Source organism: Musca vetustissima, unplaced genomic scaffold (assembly GCF_032173495.1).
Source record: "Musca vetustissima isolate MV318-11 ecotype Yass unplaced genomic scaffold, APGP_CSIRO_Mvet_v1 utg114630, whole genome shotgun sequence".
In the NCBI taxonomy this organism is placed as follows: domain Eukaryota; kingdom Metazoa; phylum Arthropoda; class Insecta; order Diptera; family Muscidae; genus Musca; species Musca vetustissima.
Window position 1 is genome coordinate 28,278 of NW_026885216.1, and position 25,369 is coordinate 53,646.

The following is a 25,369-nucleotide window of genomic DNA, read 5'->3' on the forward strand; positions in this document are numbered from 1 at the left end:
CTGAAATTGAAATACCAATTGGCGCAGCCTTAAGGCAAAACTCTGCTGGTACTTTTGACTTGCCAAAAATGACGGAACCTTTATATGGGATCTACGTCTTAAAATGGACCTGTATTGAAAATGTTCTGCGAAAAAATGTTTCGTAATAACAAATATACAAAAAATGGGTGGGGGTGTGAGAACTTTATATTTAAAATTCTGTGCGACAAGTTATTTTATCCCACCAATAACCAGGACTGGAATATTACAGTGCCTTCGCGTCGTAAAATGTAGATGAACAGGAACCTATATTGACAATGTTCAAATTAATTTTTGAGTTTCAACAGAATGATATATTAAATCAGAACTTTACCTCCTGGTCCAGGATATACAAATTCAAATTTTTAATTAAATTTTGAAATGTTTAAGATTTCGAATCGAATTAGTTGTTTGCGACCTACGATTTGGAGTAGATCCACTTGGCGACACTGATCTACCATTTATCTTTTTACCTTGGACCATTTAATTTCAGTAACATTACCATAGCCTCTATGAACAATGTTACCGTGACATTCGTAGTGTATGTTTGCATATTCCTTGAATGGAAGAATACCAGAATAATGGTTGTCAAAAATTCTCGATTTTCATTTTTCCTGGTAAATGAATATAAATGCTTGTTAAGGTTTGTAACTTTGCACATATATATTTGAAGATTTAAAAGAGAAGAAAAATAATTTACAAAAAATTTTTGTTATTGTTTTGTTGTTGTTTTTTGTAATTAAAGAAAAGTCCTTCTTTTTGATGGCGGGCATGATAACTCCTCACTGGAACGTCGGAATCCGAAAATACCAACGGTGTTAGAAAGAGTACATGTCTGGCTCTCGTATGAACTAGTATTATTGACTTCGCTCTAAAATTAACAAAATGGTGGACCTTTGAAAAATATTTTTGGAAAATCGCCGATTTTTTACAAAAAACCAAGTTAAAAAATAAGGAAGATCTTCACCGATTGGCTTTATCCTAGTTCATACGAGAGCTATACACTCCCAGAGAAACGTTGCAAAATTTGGAACCGATTGGATTATTAGTTTTTGAGTTATCGTGCCCGCCATTCGCAAAAAATGTTTAAAGTTTGAGAAGCCTTTCAGCCGTCACTTGACGACACAATAAAGCTATTTTCACTTGAAATTTTGTAGAGACATTCTTGAATTAGTGTAGAATCGAATTAAATCAAAAAAAAAAAAAAAAAAAAATTGACCCCGAGAATGGGGGAGTCCCCTAAGTTGTCAAAAAATTATCGCACTCTGATCAACACACCTCCAAAAACACGATTTTTGAATTCTTCAACATAATATTTAGGCGACGTTATCATTCATTGGGTGACAACTCAGAGCTACACGACGTTTTGCTGGTCAAATTACTTTGGTTTGATCCGATGTTTGAGATATCGCATTATCTTGGACATCAATGATACGCCATGGTTTACTCTTTTTTCTACAATTTCTTTGAAGACTTCAGGGAAACAAATTGTGGTGTGCCTCTCAGAATTGACCTCCTAAGTTGCTTAAGCGACACAGTCTACTTACACGACTACTTTTGTCGAAGAAACGGCCCACCTTTTGCTTTCAACGAAAGTTGGAAGCAAATAGTGGAATCTATCACACGATAGATTACTTCGGGATTAAGTTCCAAAACTAATGGCAATAGAAATTTTATTTTCCCAATTTCAGGATTCCAGGATTTATACTCCAATCTAAATTATACCAAATTTTGGTAAACGTTAAGATAAATTTCCATATCTGCCAACCTCAGCAATCAATATTTCCAAATTTTAGAAATACCCAAATCCAAAGTGTACCAAATTTAGTACACAATAGTACGAATTTTCAAAACTTCCAACATAGCCCAATCCTACACCCCAAGAGTGATCCCAACTTCAAATGTCAAGATACCAGTTCTATAGCTTCACCTACATCCAAGTTTGGTACCATTTAGTACACATTAGTACGAATTTTCAAAACTTCCTACATTCTCTAATCCTGCACCCCAACAGTGATCCTAACGCCAAATTTCAGGATTCCAGTTTTATCGGTCCACCAAAAATTCAGATTGTACCAAATTTAGTACCATTTAGTAGTACCATAAAAATTAATTTCTAAAACTACATCTACGCCCAAATTCTACACTCCAACAATCCTTATTTGCAAATTTCAGTGTTCCAGATCTATCGGTTGACCCAAAACCAAATTGTACCAATTATAGTACGATTAAGTACTTTTTTAGATAATAAAAAATAACATATAATTCAACGATGGTAAAGTCAATTTGAAATTTCTGGATTCCAGTTCCCATCCGTTTCTCTAAATTCAAATTGTACTAAATTTAGTACAGTTTAGTACTTTTCGTATACATGAGTACATACATTCAAAACTACCTCATTATATCGATCTGAGCAGTATGATCGATATAATGAGGTGGTTTTGAACTCCTTAATTCGCATTCCAAATTTCAAGTTTTTAGGCTATTCGTTATCATTCTACGAAATTGTACCAAATTTAGTTGACTTTAGTACATTTTGGATATTTATAGTTCGAATTTCCTTTGGTACATCTATTCTAGACACCACCAGTGACTCATATTTCACATTTAAGTGTTTTAGCTCTACCGGCTCGCCAAATACAAATGGTATTTTTCGTGCCGTTCTATTACGAATTCCCAAAAATCCAACCTTATCTGCCACCTTTGGACCAATGACCCTGGATTTAAAAATGCACCCTTGTCTTTTATATACAGACTTTTTGATCTTTATACAGATCTATGGTCTCTCAGCAGACAAGTAGTATCTATACTCTTCCAATCTGTCGATTCACACACTAGTTGGTCTTTGCCATGGGATGTGGTTCTTCAATAGAAAATTTAATATATGCTCCATCTTGTGGTGGAGGGAATAATGAGGTGTTCGACAAGTACATATGTTGCATATATTGTACAAAGACCCTCATTGAATGGACGCATTGTCCAACATATTTAAAATATTAAAATCTTTAGCAACTGAATTATGAGGCCAGAATACGCTCCATGCTATTGGGATTTTGTGTGCTGTCTCCATTCCATTTCCCTTTCGCCTCCAATTAAACTCTATTCCTTACTTCCCATAGCTATTAACACAGTCATAATATATATTAATAACTGCTTCGATAATAATTGACAACTGTTCCGCTTCATTCTAATTGTTTATCTTTGTTGTTTCGTTCGACAGGAAGGAAAACGTGGCTATTTAGAAGGTTTGGCCAGCCACTATTGCAAAGAAATCAATATGCCTTATGAAGATGTCTTGGATGCCATCGAATTGGCGCGTGTCTCCAAATGGAAAGAGCGACACATTCGCATGGGCAATACAAATACGGGTGGTTCGAATACACTGAGGAGGGGTGCTAGCGCCGGTGCCGGCACAAGCTGTGGTATGGGTGTTAGTGCCATGATAACGGGTAATATAGCACATCAATCGATGATGCCGTCGAGTCACAGTCAACCGTTATATGTGCCTGGCAAATATCTGGTAAGTGGCTAAATGAACTACAATATCCAATTAACCTTGCCCGATTGAACGACGGTATCTCTCAATCTCCTCTTTGTAGCCCTCCAGCTGTTTATCGAATCGTGAAGAGAATGAAATCTATAGCTATGCTCAGAATGATTTGGCCAATCGCATGGCACGTAATGTTATCGATTCGAAATCAACGGTTAATTTGAGTAGCAGTGCGGGTGGCGGCGGTGTTGTTGGTGGTAGTGGTATTGGTGGCATGCAGCATAGTTATCCTGGAGCACGGTCAAATTTCTTTTATGAATTCTCGGCAACAGGTAGAGTAGTAGCAGCAGTTTGGGCCTTAAGGCGCTTTCTGTGTTTTTTTTTTCGTTTGCAAGAAATTATTTTTGATATTGTTATCATTTCCGTTTCCGTTTTGACATTTTTGTTTTGGTTGTTGTTGTTTGCCTCTGTCTCATGCCGTTGCTCTTTTTTACAGAAGGACGTAATAAACGTAAACGACATACCACAGTATTTGCCCGTTTCCTGAATGGTTTACGCCAAGGTGCCGACGAACTAAATCCAGCTGAAGGCATGCAATTAAAGGTATGTTTATTTGGTAGTATGAGTCCGAATGACAATAGAATTTTGGTGAAGGGGACCACTGCCATCATCATTAAACGGAATAAGTCAATTTTAAAAGTACAGTGATATATTTTGTGTGGGAAGAATTATTGAGAATGTGAAGAGGTTAAAATTGGTTAAATGATTGACTCTAGCAATAAGTTTTTTCGTATTTTTTCTGATGGAAATTCTGTGCTGGTAACCACAAATTTATTGACAAACAATTTCAAATTTATAACTTATAAGGATTAAACTTGACAGAAATTAATGTTAGGACCAATGATGACACTTATAGTGTTTGATTACGATCGAATAATGATTAGGGGATCAAATAACACAACAACTTTAGCATTACCAATTGTTCTAGACGCTGTATAGATTAAAAACGAACACCACGAAATTTCGTTCATTTTGGATCAGACTTCGTTCAAACAGGACTTCGAGTCAAGATTTTCTATCCCAAAAAGTGAATTTATGATAAAAAAAATTTGTAAAATTATTCGTAACAATCAAAATGCAAAATTTAATTGGAAAAATAAGTGTTTTCCAACTTGTTCATTCCCTAAATCCCTCTGGTCGACGCTGCGAAATATTGGTCCTAGACCCACCTTTTAGTACACCTGTCATCATATCTCTAATACCTGGGTCTTTATAATTGTAAACACGATACTCGGCACATTTATGTACCAATCGTCACCATATTTTGCATGTAGAAGGGTTTTGGCCAAAGAAGACCCCCATTGGTATTTAGGGAATGAAATGAACCAAAAACTTTATTTCTTTTTCTGGTCGCTCTAGAGGCCACAATTATGACCCGAACATCTCTAAACTTTACACAGAGAAAGTGGTCTGACCATAGAATAAGCATGGCTGTTTTGAACCAAATTGGTGTGTGAAAATTTTCAAAATTCCACTCTGTGGCGCCCGAAGGATATACAGCCTAGAAGTAGATATTATCCATGATAAGTGGTTGACATTTTGTTATATGTACTCGGATGTGGAAGTTATACCTAAATATTTACCAAGCCCACCTAAAATGTACGTCATGACGCAAGTTTTGGAAAAGATGCGAGATAAGAAAGAGGAGCCTTTGGCCTCTAAACGGTCAAATATTGTCCAGGCTCTGAATTCAAATCCGTTTCAAACAATTACAAATGTCCGTCCTTCTGTCTGGATGGCTTTGCAAAAGCTACTAGATCCTAGATCAAGTCCAATGATGAGATCCATTACTCGCTCAACTCCTTCTGGTACCTCTCCCACAAAGGCTCAAAATTTTCAATAGTTATAAATCCAATATTGGACTAATGTAATGTCCGATTTGATCCAAACTGTGTACATTTCGTTCAAACCCCAATTAGGTTTGCAGATGTGGAAAATCGGTCCACTTCTTCTGGTACCTCTCCTACAAATTGGTCGAAATTGTGCAGAAAATACATTTCATATGGAAACTTTGTCAATCGATATGAAACATTTTGAAACTTTGTCAATCGATATGAAATGATCGAAATATCCAGATTTCATCGTCGTAATATTTTTACCTAGCCTAGAGCGAATCCAAATAAGGGGCCATTCTTCTGGTAACTTCCCACAATGTGTTGAATTTTTGGACATTAGTTGATTCAATAACAATGGCATGGAATGTCCGATTTGATGCCAAATATGCATATCATAATATTTAATTACAATTGAATTCCAGTTGGATGATGGAACCCACCGGTCAATTCCTTCTGGTATTCTCACACAAAATTGTCAAAATTTTGCTGAAAATTAATTTTATAATTCATGCGAACGGACTATCTGATTTGTATAATATTGGAAGGTGGTACTTATACACTTCTTCTGTTACCTCCCACACAAAAGGCCAACATTTTGAAAAATTTAAATCTCATGTGAAGCGAATGCTATATCCAATTTCATTCAAACTTTGCAAATAGTAATATATTTGCCTTACATAGATCAAACTTGAAGATGGGACCCGTTGGTCCACTTCTTCTGGTACCTTCCCTCACACTTTGAAAATTTGTTAATCCAATATCAAGATAATGGAATATCTGGATAGATCCAAACTTTGCAAATCGTAATATTTTTTTTTTCAAATCTAGATTAAATCAAACTTCGCACATAGTAATATATTAACCTTACATAGATCAAGCTTGAAGATGGGACCCGTTGGTCCTCTGCTTCTGGTACCTTCCCTACCACTTTGCAAATTCGTTAATCTTGGTGGCAAGTAATCCCATAACGAAATTTCAGGTTTGTAGTTTAACAAATAAAAAAGAAGCCCAGGTGATCATTTTATATGGTCCTCCAAATGGGAACCTTCGTCGGGACCTTTATATGGAGACAATGTAATGGTAAATTGTCTCCTAGTCTGCTAGGATGGAAAACTAGGCTAGGAAATTAACTATAACCTCTGAATGTATTTACAAACATTGACCTACATTATGAAACTAGAGCTTTTTTGTTGAAAAATATGACTAAACCCCGCAAAATTCTGGCAATGTGGAAGGTTCTTTATATCAAAATTTAGAGGGACCTTTTTATGGGGGCTGTATCAACACATGGATCTATAATGATCGTTTTCTACCCAGATGTATGACAAAAATCCTGGAATGGCAAATTAGGCATACCGGAAAATGAGTCGGGCCATATATGGGGCTTTCTAAAAACATGAATCTACAGAGATCATTTTCTGCCAGATATATGTGAGCCTCTAAAACCCCAGAATATATGGGTGCTGGCTCAAAACATTGTTAGTTTTCTGTATAAACGTATGCCAATCTCCAAAAACCTGGTATTTCATAATACAGTCCTTTGAATTAGACCATGAATATACCGTATATTGAGGGTAACATTATATGGAAAAAACATGGCCCCATTTGCAAAGACCCTAAGGGTAAAAGCAATGTATGTGGACATTTTGAAAGCTTTATTTTAAATATTACGATCATGATTTTAACATACCGACGGGATGGATATAGAAATGTTACTTTATGGAGTATCCGACGAATCTTTCGTGGTATTGCATACCGAATAACAAATATAATTTAGGTTCCTCTTTATGTTGGAAGTAATAAATTCTTTCAATTTCAAAAATTCTGGTTATAAAATTAGAATGAACACAGTTTGTACCATTAAGTTACGTGCGTACACAAATAATACAAGATTCCAAAATAATTACAAAAATTCAAAAAAATGTTTACTAAATTTAGTACCCTTTATGTTAACCCAAATCCATAGCTCAATACATCTCCATATCAATATTCCGTGCTTTAGATTTCTTTATTCAATCCACATACTAAATTTAGTATCTTTTGCAGTATTTCTGAAAATTCGTATACATCTTAACTATACAACCAACAGGATATTTATATGGGGACTATGAAAAAACTAAATACCGAATTTCAGACACTCAGGTACGACTTATATTGAATATTTTTCATTCACCAAGAATTTGGAATGAAAAACTTGCCACCATTTTAGTTCGATATTGCAGATATTAAGGTCCTTAAAAATATTCTTCAAAAGATCCAAGCTAATTGCACCTTGAAAAAATTGTATGTAAAAATCCACAATTATTGATCCTATGGTCCTTGAAACGTTTAAATCCACGATTATTTGACTAGAGATTCTTAAAAACATTCTTAAAAAAATCCTTGATTATTTTACTAGAAGTCCTCGAAAACATATTATTTTAAAATACACGCTTATTGCTCTGCAGGTCCTTGAAAAATTATTGATTTTTAAATTCACTCCTATTGCTCTTGAGGCCCTTGAAAAAAATCTTTAAAAATCCAAGATAAACTAGATGTCCTTGAAATTTTTTTTTTTCAAATTCACGTTTATTGCTCTTGAGGTGCTTAACATATATTACTTTAAGATCCACGCTTGTTGCTCTTGAGGTCCTTGAAAAAAACATTATTGACCAGTGAGCGGATACCCTACACAACTTCCACGAAAAACTAACTTTCTGTGGATTTATATTCTGAGCTTGGACAATATGTCGCGATATTTGAATCATCTGGACCAACTAGAGGCCGACAATTATTACTAATGTTCAGTACAGCCCTTCTAATTACTTGTCAGATTCCCATCCCTTGTGCTGTGATCTTCTTATTCCCATTGGAGCCTATAGATCGACTCGAAAAAACACAAAAAATTCGGTTTTCGGTCCACTTCATCGCAATATAATTATCTGGTCGTCACCGAAAATTATAGGCGTTATCCTTGACCATAACTGGAACTTCATGGAACATGATCAGCGCTATATTTCCGCCCTCTAGTGTGGTAAAGGGTTACTAAATAATATCTGAATACATAAGCACCTGTAAATGTTTAAGTGTAATTCCCACATCTGAGTACATACGATCAAATAATTGGTATCAATTTAAAGGCCAATCACTGCCCTTGGATATACCAACAACTTGTCGAGTCTATGTCCTTCAGGTGTGAATCTATACGCTATAGAATACAATTTTGTAATTTTTCACACAAAAGTCAGGGTCCATTTGACCCGCTAAATATTGACAGGCATGCTTATTCTTTGGCCCTATCCCCTTCTCTATGTAAAAATTCGCGATGTTTGGGTCATAATTGCGGCCTCTAGAGCGACCAGAAAAAACGATAAAAACTAAGTATTTGGTCAATTTCATCCCCTAGATATTAACCGATCTTTACCAAAAACAATATGGGTCTTCATTGGGCAGAACCCATCCTACATGCAAAATTTCGTGAAGATTGGTCCATAACTGTTGCCAGTATAGTGTTTACAAAATATAATGGACAGATGGACGAACGGACACACATGTCTAGATCGACTCAGCTAGTCGAGATATGACGATCGGTATACTTAAAGGTGGGTCTATAACCAACATTTCGCGGCGTTACAGACTCTTGGGGCTGCACAAAGCTATAATACCCTGACAACATAGTTGTGTAGGCTATAAAAAATCCACGATTATTTCACTGGATGTCTTTAAAAAATGTTGTTATTGCAAATCCACGCTTAATGCTTTTGTGATCCTTGAAAAAATATTATTGAAAATCCATGCTTATTGCTCTTGAGGTCCTTGAAAAAAAATTATTGAAAATCCACGCTTATTGCTTTTAAAAAAAATCTTCTTTTAAAAATCCACGTTTACTGCTCTCGAGGTCCTTGAAAAAATCGTCTTTAAAAATTAACGATTATTTGAACAGAGGTCCATAAAAAATATTTTTAAAATATCCACAATTTTTTGACTAGAGGTCATTGACAAATATTCTTTAAAAAATCCACAATTATTTGACAATAGGTCCTTCAAAATATATTCCTTACGAAATCTATTCTTATTTGACTAGAGGTTCATGAAAGAAAAAATAAACCTTTTTGTCTATAGGTCCTTCAAAAAATTTGTTTTAAAAAAATCCGCTTTCATTTGACTAGAATTCCTTAAAAATGTTCTTTAAATAGAGGCCCTTAAAAAATACCCTTGAAAAATCAACGCTTAGGTTCTTAAATCCACGATTATTCCTTGAATCCACGATTATTCCATATATGCAGCCTCTGGAGCGACCAGAAAAACCGACAAAAATTTAGTATTGGTGGTCCAATTCATCCCCTAAATATTAACCGACCTTTTCCAAAAATAATAGGGGTCTTCATTGGCCAGAACCCATCCTACATGAAAAATTTCGTGAAGATTGGTCCATAACTGTGGCCTGTATCGTGTTTACAAAATATAATGGACAGACGGACGAACGGACGGACAAACATGTCTAGATCGACTCAGCTAGGCGAGATATGACAATCGGTATACTTAAAGGTGGGTCTAGGACCAATATTTCGCGGCGTTACAAACTTTTGGGGCTTCACAAAGCTATAATACCCTGACAACGTAGTTGTGTAGGGTATAAAAACACAGTTTTTGCTCTTGATGTCCTTGAATCAAATAAAATCCTCGTGCTCCTTGGAAAGCAATTGTTTAAAAAACATTCGTATATATCCTAAAGTCATTGAAAACGGAATGCTAAGAAACCACATATTTTGTTTCCTGGTCTTAGAGAAATAATTTTATTATTTTTTGTTGGAGTCTATCCTCTCTGTGGTGTAACATAATTTAAAATGCGTCCACCACCACCTGTATGCTTCGTTGAACATTTCATCCATTTCTTTTTTTTAAATTACTTAACGAACAAATTGGTTTCTCCTTCACTTGCAAATGCATTCATTGCATGGAATTTTCAATTTTTCGTGTACTATCCATTCGCATTTTGTTGTTGTTGCTGTTTTCTTTTTTCTCTTCAAATGTACATACCATGAAAATGGTCAAAGTGTTAAGAATATAGATTATTACAACACTTTTGATATTATTATCTAACAATGGGAGTGAACCAAGCGAAAAATACAACAACAACAAAATAGCAACTACTATCCAACAACAGAAGGCAACTATGTATCTCTTCAGCAGCAGCATGCCGCAAAATATCCTTCGATGGCAAAAGCCAAGCCAAAAAAGACACAAAAGGAGGCGAAGAGGAAAATCAAGTAAACGATGCATGAACAAACACACACACCCAGACACAGAAATTGTGCTTAAATAATAAATGTGTAGTGTACAACAACAGCAATAACATGAAGGCAAAACAACTACTGTTACACTACAATGAGAATAAGATTGCAACAAAATGTGGCACAACCATCAGCAACAACATCGCCGGACCGAACGACCGACCGACACAGCATTAATTACAAAGATAGTACATTCCTACAGCCAACCAAGCCATGGACCAAAAGATGGGCGAACGGACGGACGAACAAAAAAAAAAAAAAACAAACAAAACACTTTTAATGGACTGCCATTCGACACACACTGACACTTACAAATACAAAAGCAAAGCTTTGGCCAACATTCATCCAAACACTGGCACAGATACACACCCATACACTCTCATACAATTTATCGAAATACTGAGACACATTAAAGGACATACTGCTTTTGGTTGGGATGCGCGTTAAATAAATAACTGCGAACGAAATACAAAAGGACAAACGTTCACACACCGACACACAAACAAACAATAAACCTTTATGTCTTCCTTGTGTTCTTCTTGTTGTTCGCTTTATTTTTCTGTAGCGGTAAGGATATCCGAGAACCGAGATATCCAACAACAAAGTTCAGACAATGCAACAACAAACAAATGGTTACATTGACATCCCAAAAAACAAGCAATACAAAAGAAACAACTCTCAAAGAATAGAAAGAGAGGGAGAGAATACCTGCCGGAGAGAGAGAGAGGGACAGAGAATGAGCGAAAACACTTGTAGACAAAAATGTACTTGAGCGGCAAATGTTTCCTCTACAATATCCAGAACATTTTCACAGTAAATTGCAGAGGGCACTAAAGGACATCATCTATAGAGGAGCAGACACCTTTGGACAATACATTGCTCGTAACTGTCTGTTCGGTGGTCATTTGCATGCACTGTGGTCAGAGGTGGCGTATTAGTGATCTCGAAGTGAAGATGCTGACTGACGAATAATCGATGGCATTACACCCAGAACTCTGAAATTTGGATATGGAGTCATAGATACAATGTAGGTTGGATACTGCAAATGGGATTTTGGTACTTATAGTATTTGACGTATTGACCAGATCCGCCAAATCCTGGAAAATACTCACGATAACCACATAGAAAATTTTCACTTAGTTGTCTACTATAAAACCGCATTCGGCAGCCCAATCCGCACTGAAAAAATTAAACCGGCTATGCAGGATAACTTTAACTGACATCAGGTCAGCAGTTAAAGTCGGAAGCCCTTTAGTGCTGAACGAGGATTCAGACGAAGTGAGAGTTTGTCTTGTGGTCTTTTTAACGTCCTGCTGGAAAAGGTTATACGCGAGGCAAATGTGGACAGAAATGACACTCTGGACACCAAACAACACATGTTACTCTCCTACTCCGATGACATCGACATAATTGGTCGAACATTGCGAGCGGTAAGAGCCACCTTTGAACAAATTGAGAAGGATCTATAGGCCGATCTGCATCGACGGTGAATATCGCCATCGAATGAATCATGAGTTGTACCATCTGTTCTCGGACATTGACATAGTCAGACGGTGGCTAGGTCATGTTGTGAAAATGGCTGAGGATGCCCCAGATCAAAAGGCATATACAAGTGAGCCGGCTGATGTTTCACGCACAAGGGGAAGGGCACGAATTCGTTGGAAAGATCAATATTTGGAAACATGGTCTTTCAAATTGGAAGAGCTGCGCACAAGACCAACTCCCTGGAAATCTTTTTTAAGCTCGGCTTATTGAAGAAAAGTTCTGTTTCAAGCCAGCTAAGTAAGTACTGGATGTGTAATGACGATATAAGTCGGGAGCTTCGGATATCAAACATAAAAATTGATTTAAAGGAAATACCATTAATATTCGTCTATAAACATCTGAGCTAATATTTTTGAAAATTCATTCACAATTCTATGAAAAGGAAAAATGTTAGTCAAGAAACTAAAACATTTTTGGGTCGGTGCGGGACTACAGTCATCAGTTAGGAAAGTAAGTTATGCATAGAATAAAATCGTTGCACATAGCTGAAGAATAACTGTGAATATTGTTGTTGTAGCCTGAGTGCAGATTATTGTTAATTCTTTGAAATTGAGTCTTTGGGCCTATAGAGTTCAGTTACTAAAAAAAGTGATATGGTGAGGATTTCTATAGAATTTATGAGGCCCATTTTCACCTTGGTGACTACGTCAACAAGCTAAATTCTCGCACATGCGGCTTGGAAAACCCAACAGCTATTGTCGAAAAGCCTCTCCATCATCAATGTGTAATTGTTTAGTGCGGTTTATGACCCGAAGGGGTCATTGTCCTTTACATTTTCGAAAGTATGATTGTGAGTCCTGTTTGAAAAATAAAATATACGCAAAAAATCAGGGTAATTTTAATACCTTAAAGAATTTGTGAGGCTACCGAGGGAGGAGATATTTCCAAAATTTCATAAAACAAATTAAAATTCAAGAAGAAAACATTGTGAAAGATGAACAAGCTGGCTTCAGGCCAAATGGAAGCTGTGTGGGCCACCCCAAAACCCTGCGAGCTTCCGACACCGTCAAGCAAACTGTCATACGGAAAGCATTGAGAAAAAGGGAGTATCTCAGAAAAAAAAAAACAAAAACAGAATTAAATGGTAATGTAGGAGGATCTAGAACTCACAGTTCTCCGAAACGGAAACATAAGCCCTGCCATCCTTTCCGATCACAATCGTATTAGTTGTAAGTCTTCTCTCAGAGAAAAGGCATAACATGGAGTCTAGATTCGGTTATGAGTATGATATATGTCTTCCCACTCACAAGCTATCCAACAGATAGTAGCTGGGCCGACTTTACTGAGCGCAGGAAAGTGAACCGAATAACATCAATCCATGCACATGACTTTCTGGAACCTATGCTAAATTTCATTCGGGTAGTTTTAAAGTCCCTTCGGCACAATGGGACAAATTTATGTACATCGAATTATAACACACCTGATATACGATATTCGGTATGCCGCAATCAGACACCCGTTCGAAATATATATTTATCTAAAATCGGACGAAAATATATATGTGGAAGCTATATCTAAATCTGAACCGATTTCGACTTGCCAGAGATTAATTTATATTAACTTCAGTTCATTGTACAAAATTGAGTGGCAATCGGGCAAACTTTGGGTTTTTACTGCACATTAAATCGAACGAAAATATATATGGCAGCTATATCTAAATCAGCACACATCATTCTAGACTTAATTCAGTAAGCTATGTCAAATTTCGCACAAATCGAAAGATATATAGGTTCTTTAGTACACCATTTACATAAAATCTGAACCGATTCTCACCAAGCTTAACAAACATTATTTCAGACTTTATTCAGTGCGCTATGCCAAATTTCGCAAAAATCGAAAGATATATGGGATAATTGGACGAACATATATATGGCAGCTATATGTAAATCTGAACCGATTTCCCCGAAACTTGCGACCCATCATTCTAGACCCAATTCATTACGCTATGCCAAATTTCGAGCAAATCGAAGGATATAAAGAGACTTTGGTGCACTATTTACCTAAAATCGGACGAAAATATATATGGGAGCTATATTTAAATCTGAACCGATTTTCATGAAATTTAATATACATCGTTCTAGACTTACTTCAGTACGCTATGTCAAATTTCGTCCAAATCGTAGGATATATAGGGACCATGGTGCACCATTTTCATATCTACATCTGAACCGATTTTTCGAAATTTTAATAGGGTTCGTCCTTGGGCCAAATAAATGAGCTGTGCCAAATTTCATGCAATTCGAATAAAAAAGCGACCTGTACTTTGTTTACAATTTAGCATGGACAGACCGGCGGACGGACTGACATGCATAAATCGACTGCACAAAGACATAATACCCTTTACCACTGCGTGGTGAAGTGTATAAAAATCATCTGAAGGATAGGACCATTTTTTTATAGGACAATTGGATGACTAAATATTCCTGGCATAGATGAAAAATTGTCTGAGTCAGAAGACTTTGTTTTGTAAAAATATCCTTAGACCTAGAAGACTATTTTTTACTAAAGATGGAATTCCTCTGGCAGAGGTCCTCTGTAGGAGAGGTCCTTAAAATATAATTATTCTGACCAGAGGATTATTTCTTCTGTAGAAAAAAATCTAGTCCAGAGAATGTAGAAAAATATTTTCCGGCTGATCAGATTATCTTTCACATCTGATCATCCGGAACCTTTTTTAATTCAGAGAAACTTCCTTCCATTTAAAAAAGTTTTTAGTTGACGTTTTTGGACCATTTAAGGGAACCCCCCATTCTCGATTTTTTATTTTTAAGATTTTAAATGGGCTGGTAAATGAATACCAATGCTTGTTAAGGTTTGTAACTTTGCACATATATATTTGAAGCTTTAAAAAGGAAGAAAAATAATTTACAAACAATTTTTGTTATAGTTTTGTTGTTGTTTTTTGTGATCAAAGAAAAGTCCTTATTTTTGATGGCGGGCATGATAACTTCTCACTGGAACATCGGAATGCGAAAATTCCAACGGTGTTAGAAAGAGTACATGTCTGGCTCTCGTATGAACTAGGATTATTGACTTCGCACAAAAATTAACAAAATGGCGGAACTTTGAATTTTTTTTTTAGAAAATCGCCTATTTTTTACCACAAACTAAGTTAAAAAAAATAAGGAAGTTCTTCACCGATTGGCTTTATCATTGTTCATGCGAGAGCTATACACTCCCAGAGATACGTGTCAAAATTTTGGACCGATTGGATTATTAGTTTTTGAGTTATCAAGCCCGCCATTCGCAAAAGAGAACAACACGTTTATAGTTTGAGAAGCCCTTTAGTCGTCACGTGATGCTGACACAATAAATCGGCTATGTCTTCAATCAAAAATGTTTGACCCCGAGAGTGGGAGGGGTTCCCTTAATTCAATGCATGCGAAATTTCTTAATACATGCGAAATTTCTTAACGATCGGTATAGTAATGGTTGGGTCTAGGTCCAATATTTCTCGGCGTTACAAAGTCTTGAGGCCACACAATGCCCTAACAACATAGTTATGTAGGGTATAAAAAAGCCTCTGTTGCAAATGGATATTGTTTGTCGAAACTTCCTCTAACCCATCTTGCTAATTTGATCTTTAGAAACATCCTCGGACCTATACTACGAATTTTTTTTATAAAAAATTCCTCCGATCCATGTGAAATTAGTTCTCTGGCCCAGAGAACAAAGACAAAAAATTCTACCAATCCAGAGGACAAATTGTTCTCTATGGAATAATAACCCATCTAGATCCCAAAAAATCCTACTTTAAAACACTGTCCATCTATTCAAAATATCTTTTTGGCTACACCATTGGCAGTTTTAGGTTAGCTGGACATGTGTTAGGGGGTAGTGTATTATATATACATTTTTTTGTTTCATAATGAACTTCAAGGTAGTTATTGTTGGCGCTTTTGTTTGATGCTGGTGCTGCTGCTGTTGTTGTTTTTGTTGTCAATTTTTATGGTTTTGGTTACATGGTTTACAGGACATTGGTCAAAAAATGGCAGGAAATAAATAAGAAGACAAAGACAAAAACGTTTGCACAGGACAACAAAAAATACTATGTGTAGCATAAAATTGAAAACGACAAAAAAAAACAAAAAAACAGGATCCCAACATAAATACACACACACACCCAGGCAAACACATAGAGACAAATGTTTACAGGTGATGATCATAAAACACTCACTCATCAAAAGGAGCAAGTGGAGTAGTAAGCCATCAGTTGCCAAACCAAAAACCGTTAACCAAAACAAAAAATCAACAACAGCAACAACAACGACATAAGACAACAACAACAAAATGGCAACATCATAGCCATCATCCATCCTCGTGGTCATCAGCCAACGATGAACGACTACAAAACCGAACCACAAAAAGGGACGTTAATAAGAAGACAGCACACCAAAGGTAGTCATATTTCTAAAGCAGAACCAGGACGACCACCATCAGGAAGACTTTTTTTGTTTGTGCCGCTACACAGCCGGACAAGCAAAAGACTGTCACTCAAAACAGTTGGAAACAATTGAAGCCATACAATTGTCATCATAAAACTAGTTAACACTTTTTAACATTGAAAGCTGAGTAGTAGTAATTAATGAAGTGTAGAGGAGCTCTGACGTTGGTGGTGCTGGTCGGGTGGCTGTGGTCTTGGTTTTTGGTGGTGGTCTTTTTCATTTGGAACAATTTTTATTTTTAAGGATTCCTCTAAAAATGCAATGAGATAATACTTTTTAATCTGATTCGCTTTTGTTTTGTTGTCTCTCTCTCTCTCTCTCTCTTACAGACATCGGAGAAACTGAAAAGCTGTGGCACCATGAAACGTGTAGAACCTCATCAGAATTTCGAAGAAACGATACAAAGGGTAAATATCCACAGAGCATAGCATAACATTAAAATGAAATTTTAATAATTTAATAATAACAAAACAAATGCATACACACACAGTCATTCGGAATTATCTGAAAATGAAATATGAGATGGAAAATCATTTGGTTATATATTTTTTTGTTGTTTTTGTTTTGCTATCGTCCAAAAAGTTAACCGCAAACAAAAAAATAATGGAATCATTTTAAATAGGATTAAATGCTACATCAAAGTGGCTGTCAAAAACATATTTTTGAATATTCACCATTTGTAATGGGATTTGAACAATTCACAGAAATATATACCCTTGCGGTGGCGGAGAAAGATTTTTATCGTCGCTTTATTTTTTTAATTTAATTTTCTATGATTTTAAATTTTATTTTACTCATTTAATTGGGAATAAGTAATATAAAGAATAATTTCAGTCGTAATGAACCTGTAGTAATACAGGTTATTCAAGAAACAATAAACTTTTCAGAAGTGTCCATTATATAACACCAAAATGGATTATATATATTTGGTAATGATATAAAATATAGTTATAATGTTTAATACACTCATCCTTAAACTAGAATCTTGAAAATGTTCATTCAGTTTTTGCGGAAATTAGTCCAACAAATGGGTAAAGTGTTGAGTTCGACTGTGGTGTACCTTTTTTAGGTAGTTCCACATATACTGGATACCGGATATATATAGCAGATACCGGATACCGGTATTTCCAATAATCGGTATATTGGGCCATTTGGACTCGTAATATGTTATAATTTGGTATTTTGGGTTCTCACTGGGTAGGAAATGTTCCCACTAAAAATGATCAATATAGGCCCAATATAACGGTAGCCTAAAATTCTGTACTTTGAGCATGTTGGGCACGTTTTCAACATAATTGTTGTACTTATTTATCTTTCGAGATGAGCTACTATATCGATGTTGCAATGAAAAAGAAAGTCAGAGAGATGCTACTTTCGCACGGTATAACGGTATCTCCCACTATTCAGTAGTTTGCGGCTTTTGGGCACGTTTTTCAAACTAATGAGCTGTAATTCTGTATTTTTGGCTGCACTGGATAAAATATATCCCTACAAAAAAGTTATCAAAATTGGTACACGTTTTAGGGTAGCCCCAATATAACGCTATAACCAAAATGCGGGTATTTTGGGGGCGTGTATTAAATAAATTGTTTATAATTTTATACTTTGGATTCTCATTGAGATAAAAATTAACCTACCTATTTGTAAACTTGGGCCAATGTTAACCCAACGCTTAACGCTTAAAAGGGTAACTCCAGTGTTCGGTATTTTGGGGGGTTGGAACACATGTTCAACTAACATTGTCTCTAATTTGATTTATCAGGTTTTCATGGGGTGTCAACTCTTTCAACTAAAAATTATCAATATCGGTTTACTTTTTGGTATAACGGTCCAACCAATATTTGGCATTGTGAAGTTTTCGCCGCATCTTTTGTGTCTGTTATTGGCTATAAAGGGTTCTTGAAGGCTGACATATATCCGAACAAGGTCTCGCAGTCATATATTTATACGTCCATAATTGTCTTTTGTAATTAAATTCCCTCTACAGTGAGGGCTTGCCGGGACACCAAAATGTCGTTGGAAAATTCCAGCTTATTATGCAGCTCATCCCTTACATCAAATATTCCATTTCGGACAGGGTTTCTCTTCTGACATTTTGGGCAATTCATTTTTCACGTCGTCGCATCGCTCAATTACATAATCGGCTTCATTGTATATTTCTTCTAAGGCAAAATGATATATTCTGGAGTTCTTGGCGTAAATTATAAAATGTTCTCATCGATGTGGCTATAAATTGGCATATCTGATACCAGTTTAATAAAAAAACTTCTTTCCAGAAATTAATCAATATAGCTTAAAGTTTTAAAATAACCTTCATAAAAATGTGCCCAATGTTACTATATTGAATCGCCACTAACATTTCCAGGGCTCTGTTACCAAATCGATGCAAAATTAATAGATGTATAATATTTAAAGCCGTGGGTAAATACCTGTGCATTTTCCCAAACATTGGATAAAAACTTGTTTACTACTAGGGATTGGGATCGGGAATTCCCGTCCCGGGTATTCCCGGGATTTCCCGATTTTTTTGAAATCGATATTCCCGGGATTTCCCGATACTTTTTCCCGGGAAATCGGGAAATAATATTTTTAAATAAATATAAATATAGAATTAAATATTTCAATCCCAAAGGCATAAGCAGAATGGATCCGTTGATCCATCTGTGGTATTATTTGTTATCGATAATACAACAACTACATATGGATATTTTAATGTGTGTTTAAGTGGAAGATACTCATTTAAAAACGGATTTATATAACAAGTAGGTTCAAAATTCGGAATATGATTGAAGAAAAATTGCTGGAATTATGTTTTGAAACCCACATTGTAGCAACTGGCGAACGACATAAGAAAATGTATTCTTAATGTCCTATAGAAGGGTTCTTTTGCTGGAATCATACCATACATTGTAAGATCAACAAACATCCATCGACCATTCAATTTCAAAGATATTAAAAAAAAAATAAGTGACCGACGTGATTTAAAATTTATATACATAAACTAAAGTTTTGAAGAGACCCAGATAGTTTGGGGAATACGGATGTGCCAAAAAAGTAGCAATGAAGTGGAATCTTGTCATCTAGTAGTGATAAAGGCACTCCAAAGGTATACATGTTTTTAAATTAAATTAAAATGTTCGCAAAGTCAACCCCTATATGATCAAAACCTTGCCACAGTAGTTTTTATACCCTACACAACTATGTTGTCAGGGTATTATAGCTTTGTGCAGCCCCAAAAGTTTGTAACGCCGCGAAATATTGGTCCTAGACCCACCTTTAAGTATACCGATCGTCATATCTCGACCAGCTGAGTCGATCTAGACATGTGTGTCCGTCCGTCCGTCTGTCCATTATAATTTGTAAACACGATACAGGCCACAGTTATGGACCAATCTTCACGAAATTTTGCATGTAGGATGGGTTCTGGCCAATGAAGACCCCTACTGTATTTGATAAAGATCGGTTAATATTTAGGGGATGAAATGGACCAAATACATAATTTTTGTCAGTTTTTCTGGTCGCTCCAGAGGCCGCAGTTATGTTCCGAACATCGTGAAATTTTGCATGGAGAAGGGGATCGGGGCTAAGAATAAGCATGCCTGTTTTGATAAAGATCTGTCAATATTTAGCGGGGACCCTGACTTTTGTGTGAAAAATAACAACATTTTTATGCTGGGGCGTATATACTTGCTCCTGAAGGGCATATACTCGAGATCTTGATAATATGTCCAAGATGAGTTCTTGACCTTCAAATTGATACCAATTATAAGGCTGTATGTACTCCGATGAGGGAGTTATACGTAATTAAGTAAAGGTGACTATGTGCATATTATTACTATTACTCCATTAGAGGACGAAAATGTCGCGCTGATCGCTTTGAAATTGTACATCAAGTTCCGATTATGGTCAAGGACGACGCTTATAGTTTTCGGTGAAGTTGAGATTTCATTCAGGGGGTGCAATGAACATAAAACTTTAATTTTGTCAGATTTTCTAGTCGTTCTGGAGGCAATTATTATAGCACAACATCACATATTTTACAAGGTGAAGGGGATCTGACCAAATACTTAGAGCGGCTGTTTAGATGATGATCTGTCAATTTTCCGAGGGTCAAATCAACCAAAACCTAAAGTGACCAATTTTTTATTGTATGGCGTAAAAATTCACTTCTAGAAAAAAAAACATTTTGGAAAATATGCAAGACTTAGAATGAGGATTTGTTGATCTATAATCGTTAAAAAGGGTGCAAATATCATGAAATATTGCCCAGGCTCAAAATACAGAGCCATATGATATAGGGTATCATACGGTCGGCCCCGTCCGACTATACTGCTCCGCTCAATAGCTTAAAAATAAATAAGTTTTATATAAAGTGAGTAAAAGTCCATAAAAATGAGAGAGTATTTTCAATTGATGGAAACTTTTGCATCAACATAAGAAGCAGTATATCAGGCAACCTGTTTAAGGCACAATTGTTCATATGTGTTTTATGTGTACAAATAGTTCTTAATTCAATATTTTGCCAAAAACATACTAAAATACTCTTATTTAAAAAAATAATTCTTAATTTTTATACCCTACACAACTATGTTGTCAGTGTATTATAGCTTTGTGCAGCCCCAAGAGTTTGTAACACCGCGAATTATTGGTCCTATATATTTACTCCTGAACGAAGTTGATAGTATATCCAAGATGAGTGGTTTACCTTTAAATTGATACCAATTATATGGTCGTATGTACTCGGATATGAGAGTTACACGTAAATATTTTCAGGAGCTTACGTATTCATATATTATTTAGTAACATATTGCCACAATAGAGGGGGAAATATAGCGCTCATCGCTTTGAAATTTTCCTTGAGGATCCAGGTATGGTCAAGGACAACGCCTATAATTTCTGTGATGATCAGATTAAAAATTTGGGATGAAGTGGACCCAAAATTATTTTTTTTGTATTTTTTCGAGTCGATCTATAGGCTACAAAATCGAAAATCACAACACACGGTGAAGTGAATCTGGACAAGTAATTAGAAGGGCTGCACAGAATATTGGGATATTCGGAAAATATGTCAATGTAAGGAAGAGGTGCTGTTGATCTCTAATCGGCCAAGGGGTAATATATCACGAAATATTGATCAGGCTCGAAATAAACATAAGCAAAAGTTAAAGTTCTGTGGTAGTTGTGTAGGGTATCATATGGTCGGCCCCGTCCGACTATACTGCTCCGCTCACTGGTTTTATATATTATTGTACAATGACGTAGAACGTATATTTTTATAATTCTAATTATTTAATTAAAAAATATATCACACCTACCCTTTCATATTTTATTTACAAAGGTTGTGAAAAGTCCCGAGAATTACCGGGAATGAAAAAAAGTCGGGAATTCCCAAACCCTATTTACTACCGAACCACTTGACTACCGAACCATAGACTTATGGCAAATGAGGGTATATACACTTTGATACGGTAAAAATGTGCCTCATCGACATGTTGATATCAGACTCCATGTTTCTTTGTTTCCGTTGAAGACAATTTGGAGTCGTCATACAAATGTCCGTCTGTTTGTTTGGACGGCTGGTGTGCACGATTACTATCGGAGAGAGTATCCGATTTCATCCAAAATTTGTACATCGTAATATTATATTTCTATCAAACTTAGTACAAGTTCATGGTCCACTCATTCTGGTACCTCCGCCACAAATGGTCAACATTTTCAATATTTATAAATCCAATATCAGGCGAATGGATTATCCAAATGTCTTTACCAAGCCTAGATCAAGTCCGAAGTTGGGACTCATCTGTCCTCCCTCCCACAAAATCGCTCTATATTATATAAACTTGTAAATTTTATTTGAAGCAAATTTGATCAACATTAAATCCGAAACCTCTTAAATAAAACATATACCTTATATAAACAGTTTAATAAAACCTCTGTGTACCTCCACAACCCATTGGCTGGGGGTATATATCTAGCGCCAACACCGACTGACACTTTTTTATATCCTTCACCACACTGTGGTACAGGGTATTATGTCGTTGTGCATATGTTTGCAACAGGCGAAAGAAACCGAGATATACACATGGTTCATTTTCAGAATATGCATAGAATCACTTTCTGAGTCGATTTATGCATGTCCGTCCCTCTGCCTGTCTGTTCATGTTAAATTGTAAATGAAGTAAACGTCGCATTTATATTTTCGCCCGGTTTAATGCAAATGGTGTACCAAAGTCCCAATATGTCTTTCGATTTGCACGAAATTTAGCATAGCCTGCTGAATTAAGTCTAGAATGTTGTGTGTTAAGCTTCGTGTTCGGTTCAGATTAAGATATAGGTCCCATATATATTTTCTACCGATATATGTAAATGTTATGGACTATATACTCAAAGTTTGTCCGATTGGCACACACTTTTGTACAATGTACCGAAGTAAATATAACTTAATCTCTGGCAAGTTTCGTTGAAATTGGTTCAGATATAACTACCATTCCGATTGATATTTAATTGTGAACAGTGCGGTATACCGAATAGCGTGTATCAAGTTTGCTTTAAAAAAAAACAATTCTAAAACTGCCCGAATGAACATAGGTTGAAGAACATTTAAGTTCGTCCAATTTTATTTTAATGTTCCTTCAAAAATGCGACGTTTGTTAGGATACATATGTAGAATATATCCAAAGCGGTGAAGGGTATCATATAGTCGACTTTACTACTTTCCTTACTGGTTATTCTTGTTTTTATATTACAACAACTACTTCTATGGAAAATGGAGTCCCTGGTCCCTATGCGCATTATCCAACCCATGTGGCTTCTTTGTTGTAAATTTTCAATGGGTTGGTACAGGGCTCATATAAAGATGCTAAGCCTATTTACCGTATTTTAAAGCCCTACTGAATTTTCCAGCCTGTAAATTGGTATTTCGTGTTCTAAGAGCATACAAATCCTCCGGCTAATTTTAGATTTTTTTTTTAATATCGTAGGGCAAACATAACGATATATATCCTGGTTCAGTATCTTTATTTCCTATACCTCAGCCTTGGGACTAATACGACAAAAATATGATTTATCATATATCGGGTTTAGGCCGAATCCGTTGCAGACAATTTGGTGCCGATTTTAAAATGCCGATGGGCAGTTCTAATATTTTTGTCCAAAAATCCACATTTCTGTTTGGTCTTTGAAAAATATTAAATTTATGCTTTGTTGGGTACTTCTCTATAGTCTTTGAAAAAATATTGCCTCAGATTGAAAAAATATTGCCTCAATATTGCCTCTATAGTCTTTGAGAAAATATTGCCTCAGATTTTGTAACATAAATACGCTTCTGTTTGTTTTTTACTTGAAAAAAAATTGAAAATCCATTTTTCTGTTTGGTCATTGAAAAAAACATTTTTTTTTTTAATCAGTTCCCCTTTGGTTCCTTGAAAAAATGTTTGCTAAAAATCCACACGCTATTTTTGCCCTTGAAAGAAATATTTTCGAACAATCCACGGTTCTGCTTGCTCCATGAAAGCAATATTTTCCAAAATCCTCAAAACCATTTTTCTGGTCTATGACGAAAATATTTTCTAAAATCCTCAGATCCATGTTTCTGGTCCATGACAAAAATATTTTCTAAAAATCTACGTTTCTCTTTTGAAAAAATGAAGTTTGTTTACTCATTTTTAATTTATATATGTTTGATGATACACCAAGGACGCTTTTTGTCCGATAGACACAAATTATATTATAAATAAACACGTTCCGATAATTTCAGATATAGCTTTCATATATGAAGAATTCTATAAGTACCACCTTTTCCGTCCTTGTATTTTTTATATTTATTCTCCTTTTATTTAAGTCGATGCTTCATAACAAAAAGTTGTACCAGTTTCTTGCCAAAGTGTAACCATAAGGCTTCCTACTTAACAGCTACGTCAGATTTGCATATGCCACCAATCTCACCCACAATCTCATAAAAATTTCAACAACAAGATAATGATCAACATTTGTTTCCCTCGTCAATTTTCCTTGAAGTGACATCCTTACCGAATGACGTTGTAATATTTACTATTCGATTAAAAACTACTTTATTTAACGACACAGTTTCTTTATGTGATTTTAACTACGTTCTTGTTTTTTGTTTCTTCCTGCCTTCCTGCCTTCCTTTCATTGCAGCTAAAAAATCAAAATGCACGAAAAAAGTCACAACATGACCGAGGAATACATGACCGCAGCAAGGATATCAATACGCATAGTGTGACAACAAATGACATGTCATTAAATAACTATACCAAGCATCCATAGGCTGGTGGACAAGTGGTGGACGGACGATCGATGCAAAGGATGATATGGAGTAATAAAAAAACACAAGCAACGAAACAACGATGGAGTCGAAGGAGGAGAAACATTTTTTGAATTGACAAATGTGAATGCAATTACTGTGGGCGAAAAAAAAGAGATGCGGCAACACGAACACCATACGTTCATTATGTATCATAATCATTCATTCGGACAACACAGGACAACAGAATAAGAAGAAGCAGAAGAATATTGGCAGGACATGTAAACACATGGCGAAACATATATACACAGTAAGTCATCCACACTCACACATATATAGATTTTTTTGCGGGAGGGAATCATATGCATCAAAAGTAGCATCGACAAAAAACATTTGCAACATGATTTCAGTGTGGTTGTGTGTTGTTGCACACAGATATG

General features: G+C 35.8%; 1 protein-coding gene across 1 annotated transcript in view; it reads left to right on the top strand.

Annotated features, from left to right (window-relative positions):
* The window catches only part of LOC133332333 (uncharacterized), a 50,823-nt gene extending 25,871 nt beyond the window's left edge, over nucleotides 1-24,952 (top strand). Inside the window, exons 2-6 of the mRNA XM_061540731.1 lie at nucleotides 3,239-3,538; nucleotides 3,618-3,840; nucleotides 4,005-4,111; nucleotides 16,996-17,073; nucleotides 24,824-24,952. Of these exons, the coding sequence (XP_061396715.1) occupies nucleotides 3,239-3,538; nucleotides 3,618-3,840; nucleotides 4,005-4,111; nucleotides 16,996-17,073; nucleotides 24,824-24,952 (837 nt within the window). The remainder of the gene's footprint in view (nucleotides 1-3,238; nucleotides 3,539-3,617; nucleotides 3,841-4,004; nucleotides 4,112-16,995; nucleotides 17,074-24,823) is intronic.
* The last annotated feature ends 417 nt before the right edge of the window (nucleotides 24,953-25,369 follow it).